Source organism: Anas acuta, chromosome 2 (assembly GCF_963932015.1).
Source record: "Anas acuta chromosome 2, bAnaAcu1.1, whole genome shotgun sequence".
Lineage (NCBI taxonomy): Eukaryota > Metazoa > Chordata > Aves > Anseriformes > Anatidae > Anas > Anas acuta.
In genome coordinates this window covers 114,077,706-114,087,832 of record NC_088980.1, presented here as the reverse complement: position 1 = coordinate 114,087,832, position 10,127 = coordinate 114,077,706, and the positions used below count along the sequence as shown (strand labels likewise).

General features: G+C 37.0%; 1 protein-coding gene across 1 annotated transcript; it reads left to right on the top strand.

Moving 5' to 3' along the window:
• RNF125 (ring finger protein 125) lies at positions 1 to 4,801 on the top strand. Its single transcript, XM_068672827.1, is given in 5 exon segments — positions 1 to 26; positions 796 to 949; positions 3,191 to 3,298; positions 4,082 to 4,089; positions 4,711 to 4,801. Coding segments are annotated over 5 exon segments (387 nt in total).
• Positions 4,802 to 10,127: the final 5,326 nt, after the last annotated feature.

The following is a 10,127-nucleotide window of genomic DNA, read 5'->3' as shown; positions in this document are numbered from 1 at the left end:
ATGACCACTGGTACTGGCTGGTTTGTGTACGTGGCAAATGGGCACAGTGATTTATGGCTTTAGGTGGCTGCCTTCTGAAAGATATTGCATTTAAATCTTCAAGCAGAACTACCTAAACAGGAGATGTTCCTGGTTTTTACTTTTTAACCTGGTTCTGTGCAATGCCAACATCTTACTGGAGCACATGTAAAGAATTATCGCCGAGGTATAAGGACTTCTGCCACCACCCTGCTCGTCTGCTCATTGATCCCACACTCATCCAGGTTAAACAATGTGCTCGCTGCTGGTTGCAGTCTGACATAATAGCTTCTTCTAGCTCTGCCAAAGCCAGGACGGCTGGCAGTCAATGTGCATGCTTGCCTTTGTCCTTCCATGCAGCCCCAGGCTGCGACAGACCCCTCTGATGCCTATCTTGACTTGATACAAATCACCTTGACAATTACTGCAAGAATAGTCTCCTGTCCCATTAGCACTGGGGCTCTCCAATGGTGCTCAGATAGTGAAAAAGCAGTAATGTCTTAAATCTCTACAGGAAGACTTGCCAAAGCTCATCTGTCATGTCCATAACTTACAAAAAGCTTTCTAAAAGCAGCTGCAGTAACCAGTTCCACAGCCGCTGCAGGAACAATACCTGGAGTCTTCTTAACAGCATTTCATAAGAACAAATATCCTGTAATGTTACACTGGGATTGTCATTATGTGGTGCAAAATTTTGATTTGTTTTTATATATACTCAATGATTTGAAGCGTGTTTTGGGGTGACTATAACATTTGGTTTTGTTTCTTTCTATATAGATTCTGTCACTCCTTTATTTCTGTAAGTTTAAAGAATAATGCATGGACATGCCCTTACTGCCATGTTTAATATCCTTCTGAAAAATTTCCAGCTCCTGATAGTGCCAAGAAAATGAAGAAAATATACCAAAATTGCTCCCAATGTCAAACACAGGTTTGCAACCTTGAACTAATTACTAAATAATTCCAGAGATTTACCCATGCACAAGAACCAAACATTATTATGACTCCTTTTAAAGCAAGTCTAAACAGAGAATCTCCACCAGCATGATGACGGAAGAATAAATGTTGTGATTTTTGCTAGACTTACCAAGATCCTTATCTAAAAGTGCTCTAAAGCATACCGCCAATGCCACTGCAAATATTAAGCTCAAGCCTAAGCTTACAGGAAATGAATCTTCTTGACTTCATTAGCTTGGCTGGAGAAAGGGCAAATGGCTTTTTTTAATACTCCAATTGCCCAATTGTAAAAATCCTGAATCTGCTAAAATTGTGAATCTGCTAAAATTGGGAATAATGATATAGAATGTTGTGATTATTTTTTAATTTATTATTTTTATTCCCACCTTTCTGTAAAGCTACCTACACTGAGCCTTTTCTCTTAAGGCCTGTGAAACTTCATTTACTCATGCAAACAAAGTTGAAAATGCTGCTCTTTGAACTGGAAAATAACAGGTTCATCAAAATGAGGTGCAGACCAGAAATGTAAAGATGACTTTGTGGTGGAGGACAGGGCATACATCAATAGGAAAAACAGTTAACTGAGATTTAATTCACACTCTTATTTTTATGCCTGAGCTCTTTTGTGGGAGGAGATTGTGCAGCTTACATCTTACTTCCTCTTTTTTTTTTTTTTTTCTCTGACTGGATTCATGTCTGGTTTTTATCATTTCCTTTGTCTTGCTAACTGCGAAACAATACCCTTCAATCTTTCTTGTCTGTCAGCAGCAGTGTGAAAATAATGCAAAACGTAAACCAGCAAGTAAACATGTGAACTTCAGGAAGACTGCTATTTCTAGGGTTGTGGGGAATAACAGAGAGCATAAGGAGAGCAGCAAAAATGTGGAGTTTGTTTGTTTGTTTGTTTTGTTATTAACACTGTTGGTTCTTTACCATGGATTTTGTAACAGGGAAAGATTTGTTTAAAACTAAGAATGAAATGCATGAACTCCAATACCTTGATATCAACAGTAGTTAAATATTGACTTTGCTTTCAATGCTTTAAAAATCAGGTTTGGCAGAAGCACACAAATGTAACAGGGGGGTTAGGAAATGCTGAGCCCTGTATCCCTTAGCTGAGCTTCTCTGTACTTGGTAGAGTTTGAGCACTGCTTTTCACTGGTCAGTGGTAGAGTGTAACAAGTGACCTGAGTATGGATATTTGCAGTGGTTCATAATCTTTATTATGGCTGCAGATAGTGTTGGCTGTATTTCTTGTGTAAAGCCAACAGTGAGGCCACTAAGGTACGTTGAAATGGAGAGTGCATTTAATAGCATCAAGGTACCTCTGCGTATTGTTTCTGATATTTGGCAGACTACCCTTGGCAAATGCTCATGTGTTGTCTCAGACATATCAGCACAGGGACTGCTGTTTTGGTATAAACCTAATTTCATTTGCAGTTTCCGCGTGGAGAATGGAAACTGCAATTAAGTGACTGAGGCAAGAGCATGTTTCATTCTGCTGCATCTGGAGTCAGAATGATCATCTGTAGTGAGGAGATGGCACAAGCATGTGGGTCAGGGTTATTTGAAATTTCTTCATCGAGATTCAGCAAGGCCATTCATTAATGTTTAAAGGTTATAAATATAGAATAACAATATTATACTTAATATTTATTATCTCAGCAAGGTGAGTATGCATAATTTCATATTGTTTCTCTTCATGGGAAATACCTCATGACTGTGTTTCAAAGATTTGTTATATAGAGGTTCTGAGTTAAAGGAAACAGGAAAGCTTATAGCAGCAGCAATAAAAAACTTCACTGAGGTCAGAACTGGGCTTTTGCTTTGGAAAACTTTTGGTTTTAACGGATTTGGTCTAGATTTTTACCATTAAAAACAGAGGAAGATGTGAAACGGGAGCTCTCAGCAAGCTAGAAAGGTATCCCTACTGCCTCCCAAATTTCATTCCAAAATATTAAGGGCCAATGTAAGGAACAAATAAAATCACCACAAACTAAAAATTATTTCTGTCTAACTCCCTTTAGCCTCTTAAGCTGAATGCTATTATTAGAAAATATATTTGAATAACACTGAACCAATAGCATAATGCTTGAGGAATTGCAGTAGTAGAAGGAAATGAATATTCTTCCCTAGGTACAGCCACAATAATGCTTTGAACCAAAAAAACATTCAGAGCAATGCATGAACAGCGCATGGTATAAAACTTAACAAGCTGCTGCTTCTCATTTCTTTGGTATGTCTGAGTAAAATTAGAGTTCATTGGAGAACTTGTGAACAATGTATAGAAAAATATGGACCTGTACAGGAGCTTGGAGATGCTGTAACAAGATGAAGACATTGCAAAAGTGCTTTTGAGTTTATTATCCCATCGTAGTAAAGTCAAACTGGCAGAAGAATTCTCTATTTTTAAATTTATTTTAATTTTTATTAGAACTTATTTGTGTTTTGTAGAATTCAAGATGAACTACTAGTATTTTAAAATCATAATATTTAAATGGTATTTAAAATGGATGTTATTTCTAACATATGATCCCAAAACAATACATTTTGTTTGCAGTTGTTACGTTTTTTTTTCATAGAACTTAGGTGTGACCTGTTTTGTAGAAACAACCATGTTTTGGCAAGTCAGTAGCCTTTTGTTATTTTTCTTGGGAAAAAATAGGCTTGCTTTCAAAAAGTCCTTGAAAATGTTAGTTATTTCCAGAGTGAATAAGACATTAATAACGTAAATGCAATTGGTTCACTTCTAATAATCCGTTCCTCAGAAGTAGTTTTCAAGTATAACCACTGTTAGTAAGCAAATAGTGAGAGATTGGTGGAATTCCCTATAGAAGACTGACAGCTTTTCTTATTTACATATTTATAGTATACATTTTTATAAAACGTATGTATATATATTTATATACACACATTTATGTCGAAAGTTCAGATTTTTTGTCCCATTCGTTCTCTTCCAGGGTAGGACCTGTTAGAGCAGGTCAGACGTAATAATCCTAGAGTGATTGAGTGATTGAGGTCTTGAAGTTCAAAGGGCTTTAGTTTTGTCTATTAAATGTTAGGAGCAATTTTGACATCATCATTAAACTGTTTTTCTGATTTATAGAATTTAAAGTCCTCATATTTTTTTGTTATTTGAATTCTTAAATGACACTTTATTTAGGTTGCTAGCTAAGAAAACATATCTGCTCTTCAGTTACTGCTCTTTTGATACTCAGAAAATCTTGAGGTTTAATCCACACACATTTTGCAATTTCAGTAACCTGAAAACAGTGCCTCCACCAAGAAACAAAATCATATTTTTTACAGAAAATGACATAGAAATCCTCTGAGAGGAAGTGTTGATGCTTAATATGGGCTCCTGGGAATTGGTAGTTTGGTCACACGTGCTCCGAGTGTATCACAGCAATTAAATGATGCATTTGTCAAATGTCTATAGTTGTAGTATTCAGTATTTTCACCCATTCTTTACTAATGTCATGGTTCAGAATGCTTTTTTGGATCAACATCCTGATATGCTGGCACAATGTACATTAGCAAAGTTGACCTTTAGCCAACATAGCATACGTCACACCTAGCTACACGTCATACACCCATGCTACATTTTAGCGATGGCAAAAGAAATGTATAATGATATCTTGCCAAAGAAGTCTAAACACATTTGTTATTACTTGTACTACTAAAAATGTATCTTGTATCTGCTGCCACTAACACTATCCTACCTCTTATTTCCAGATATTCTTGTCCTTTATGTCAGTGTGACATAGATGAGGATGATCTAATGGATCTTTATCTCACTGCACATCAGAAAGGAGAGCAGTGGTAATGTGCATATGTAGATATTTTACTGTATTCACATGCTAGACTGATTAATTCTAGCAACCATTACTGATAGGAGAAAATAGACAAGCATAAATATATTAATTACTTAATCCTTTTACACAGTGCAGGAAAACCACACCTATCTTTTCCCTTTCCCCTGCTGTCACAGACAAGCGTGGATGCACATAATATTTAAAATATTTACTTACAGCCAATACAACGAGTATTATTAGCTACAGTGACTTGTGTGCTTTAAAATCACGTGTGTGCTGTTTCTCTCTAGTGACCTAACTCAGTTTCCTGTGCAGCATTTGCTGTGCATGCTAATCTGGGTTTTGGGGTTATAATTTGAGAACTGCTTATGTATGGAGTCTTTCATAGTTGTTTTTGTTTGTTTGTTTGTTTTTTGTTTTTTTTTTTTTTTTAAAGGTTGAGATAGCTTCACATAAATACCTTAATTCTGAATGTTTATGAAGGTTGAAAGGTCTTATTGTGACTGTCTTTGTAGGATTGAGGCCAACTGAGAGTACAGACTCATCTCAACAAGCATGGGGGTTATTTTTTACTAATTTATTATTGGGATGATAAACAAATGGATGATAAACAAATGGATAAACAAATGGTTTGGGTGACAAACAAATGTTGTTTGGTATAAAACAAAAGCATTTGCATGTCTAATCTCTTGTTAGCTAGAGGAAGTAAATACATTAGCCATAAAATGTAGAGAACAGCAATCTCTGGGATGTCTGGAGGCACAAATTACACAGCTGAGTTTAGCATAATTGATGTTGACCTGAAAGTGCATTGTCCCTAGCAGTATTCACGTTGCTCAGAGAATGCCATTTGGCCATAACAGACCCACTTATTTTACATTTGTGTTTTTTAAACACTGACATGTTCTTTTGTAAGAACTCCAAGATGGAAATTGAATACTTCCTTCCATTTATTTAGAGTGTTGTCCAATTTATTGTTTAACACCTGGGACAGATCCAAGTAATTTCAGCAGAAATTTTATAAGGCATCTTCAACCAAAATATATATTCCAGTATGAAGGCTACATAGTGAGTCTTCGTATTTTGAAGCTACTGGGCTTCATTTCCGTATGTATATCTTACCTTTTGCAAACAAGAGGTCATGAAAAGTACTGAGCAGATAACTGCACCATGAAGTCAAAAAGTGTGGCAGATGCTTATAGAGATAGCATAGTCAGGTACTCACAGATACCAAGATATGGTTTCTGTCCTCTGTTCTGTTGTTGCCTAATGGTGTGGCAAGGCAAAGGTTCTTGATTATCTCATTTCTTAAACAAGTATGAATATTACTTGTGTTTATAAAGTATTTGGAGATCCTCAAATGAAGCCCTACATAGTTGAAATGAAACTTGTTTAAACAATCCATTTGTATTCTGTAAGAACCAAAGATGACACAGTTGTACTTGAATTAAGAAAGGAGTTTCAGCTGTTGGCTGCATGGGCTGTAAGATAGAAAATGCATCACAACCATTAACATGCTTTTAGAATTTCTCAAGAATATTAGTTAATGCTTCCCTATATGTGTGTTTGATACTCATGTAAACAAAATGCCAAAGGAAGAGATAAATATTTTATTTTAAAATGAGGCAAAAGCATTAAATAAAATGATGTCCAAGCGGAGGACAGAAGTGAAGAACCGTTTTAATACTTTGAACCTATAATTAAAGCACATAACAGAAGCAGAACTATGTATGATAGCATTTTAATGATAGCTTGCATGACTTGAGTATTTATTTATATACACAATAATATAACATGCATCACCAAATTGGACTCTAACAAATAGCGTTAGCATTGTTTGCATTTGCAGAATCACTTAATCCATGTGTTTCTGCAGTTGACATTCTCATTTATTTCAAGTTGCATAATGATTTGTCTTGCTCTGTGTTGCATTGCTTACGCCTACAGAGCAGAAAGTTAGACAGTAAACTTTGAACATGAATGTAAACCCATTGACACCAGTATTTTGTTGACTGGTAACCCAAACAGTCAAAATGAAATATATTAAAACATTAATTAAGGGTATCTTGATTTTCAATATAATATCCCTTTATTCTTTATTTCTAAACAATGTCAGAGTAGTTCTTTTTGAAAGTGTGCTAGATGGGTCATTCTCAGAATATGTGTGTGTCAATACTCTAAGCAGCACATAAAGAGTACTGAATAGCAGTGGAAGAAAATGTTCTGTAGATAAAAAGGGAAAATAACATTTATCCTTTTGCAATTAATGGTGTATTAGCAACTTGCTTAGACCTAAAAATGTTGGTTTTCTTTTTTTTCTTAAACATTGTTTTGTCTCTAAATCAATTTCTTGAATCAAATTTCAATTTTGTAAAAAAAAAAAAAAATAAATCTGTAAGGATACAAAGAAATATTGTCAGCTTCTCTACAGAAAACAAATGGTTTTGAACTCATTGATAGTCCAATATACAGATACACTGGCTTTTACAGTGACCTCACCTATCTGTTTGCAGCTCCATTCCAGAAGCAGGCTGGTCTTTTGGATACTGATGGTGACAATGCAATGCTGGAGGTAGATGAACAGTTTTTCAGATGCTATAGTACTAAACAAATCAGAACACACACACACAAAAAAAAAAAAAATAAAAAAAAGCAAAACAGTATCAGACATACTACCTACTGACAAGAACAGCATTACTGACCCTGTAAGCGTGCACATGAGTTTCCATTTCCAGCATATGAAAGATAAGGCTCACAGCTTGCAAGGTAAGTAAGTGAAAGACATCTTGAAAGAATAGCAAGAAGTGAATGTTTTGGAGAATAAGTCCTACGAGGAGCGGCTGAAGGAGCTGGGCTTGTTCAGCCTGGAGAAGAGGAGGCTCAGGGGCGACCTTATCGCTCTCTACAGATACCTTAAAGGAGGCTGTAGTGAGGTGGGGGTTGGCCTGTTCTCCCATGTGCCTGGTGACAGGACGAGGGGGAACGGGCTTAAGTTGTGCCAGGGGAGTTTTAGGTTAGATGTTAGGAAGAACTTCTTTACTGAAAGGGTTGTTAGGCACTGGAACAGGCTGCCCAGGGAGGTGGTGGAGGCACCATCCCTGGAAGTCTTTAAAAGACACTTAGATGCAGAGCTTAGGGATATGGTTTAGTGGGGACTGTTAGTGTTAGGTCAGAGGTTGGACTCGATGATCATGAGGTCTCTTCCAACTTATAAAATTCTGTGAATATTATGTTCACAATTGGAAAATAGAAATCCATTCAAGATATCGACGGGGTAATAAGACTACAAGATTAATAACACTCTTTTTATATGTGCACTTTAACATAGTATCTTTCACAAATGCAGTTGACCTGTAAGAAATTAAAATTCATGTTCATGCACAGAAGCATGTAAAGTGATTAAAGTAGCTCAGCGGTAATATGTTAACAATGAAAAGCCTGGCAGGCTTTAGGTCCTTGCAAGTTCTTCTTGAAATCAGAAAGGGACTCTTTCTGGGCAGAGAAAGATTCAACATTTCATGAGTTTGAGAAATTTATTTCCCTTTCCCTTTGAGAACTGTCCTTGGGTGTGAAAACTTCCCAGTCAGAAAGATGGACAGTGCTGCTCCAAAGCACGAACATTGTGGGAACAAAAAAAAAAAAAGTCTGTTCTAGAAGCAAAGTAGTCAGATTGATTGGTATATAAGTTATTGGACTTATAGCTTCTACACATCTAAAAAAAATGTATGGAGAATTATGTATGGAGAATTCTTTGTATGTAGGAATTAAGTTCCCTCTGGAGGAATGTTCTTTTTAATTTTGTCAGAGGCTGCAAGCATTCTTTGTAGGTAGTGATACAGAGACAGCTGGCAAAAGAAAAGGATTTGCACATGGCACCTCCTGATCACTGTGCAGCTACACAGTTTTCTCTTTCCCCTCCTGCTTCCATGTCTTGTCTCTGACAGCTCCCACAGAACTCCAGATAGCTGCCCTTTTCATACTGACAAGGAGATGCACTGTTGCAGCAGCAACATTGCCAGGAAAGCAAAGAAAATAATAGTTACACAAAGCAACATCTATACAAAAAGTAGTTGTACAAAGTTGTAAAACAGCTGTGCAAAGGTGGTTTAAAACATACCTTTTCAGTGAGAGTTGCCCCCAGCAAACTGCAAAATTTTACGAGCAATTCTATAAGTTTTCACTGTCAAAATTTCATTTCACAAACACACTTTATCTTGAGGAATAAAAAGTTGGCAGGATCATTGATTTCATTTAATCTAAAAATTCTGATTTAAAATGCTTTCCTTCAAATAAATGTGTTTCATAAACTTCAGCTGCCTGATTTCTTTTTACATGTTGTCTACGTCAATGGCAAAAACTACGTAAGATTTACAAGGCTGGTGCCATGCTATATATCGCTCCGTGGCATACTAGTTGTCTACTCCAAGGTCACAGCTTTATTAAAGGATCGAGATTTACAATAATGTTAGCAGCAGCATGAATGCCTTCAGACACGTCTTCCTGTAGTTTACTTCTCTGAGGTCACCAGCACAATTTCTCCCCCTGCCAAAAGCAACTGATCAATAAATACTGCGGTCTCCTGAACAAAGTTCAAATGGACCTATCATGTTCCTTTAGTAATAAATCTTTGCTTTTGTTTAACACCTGCCTTCAGAGAACGTAACCCTCTTTACCTGTGGTAATTAATTTACCTTCACATCAGACTTATTTGGTGATTAAAAGCTGTTCCCCTTTTACAGATTGAGGAATTGAGGCCTGATGACACGCTTACCTGAAGTCCTACAGGGAAACCGAAAAGGCTGGGAGGCCCATGGCTGTGTGGAAGCCTCACCTGCTGAGGCTGAAGGCCATGCTACCTCCCTCCCAGCAAATAACACATGGCAGCTCTGTGGTGCCTAAACTGGGCCTTCGGTAACTCTTCCTGTTTAATGTAGCTTCATGGCATGAGTAAGGCATATCTGAATTTGTCTATACAGCTGTGTACAGCCCGAACAGGTGCACAGAGACACATAAAAAAATGTTCTGCAGGCTCTTTACCACTCAAGGTGTAGTTGGGTGTCTTCTTCTGGCTGTTCTTACACTACAGAAGAGGTCATTGCCACCAACTGCTGTCTCCTCTGGTTCCCTCTTTCCTCTCCAAGCCCAGATGATAACGGAGCATTGCCTCTTACTGCTGATGACCAGAAGATACAACATAAATAGCTCCGATGGATGTCTGAAGCCTAAATTGTTTTGAAGAGCTAGAGGCATATGTGAACCACAAGGCTTAGTGTTTTGTACTCTCTCTTCCCTAAAAATTTAATCACAGGCTAGAGAGAGCTCCTACCTAGCAATTTC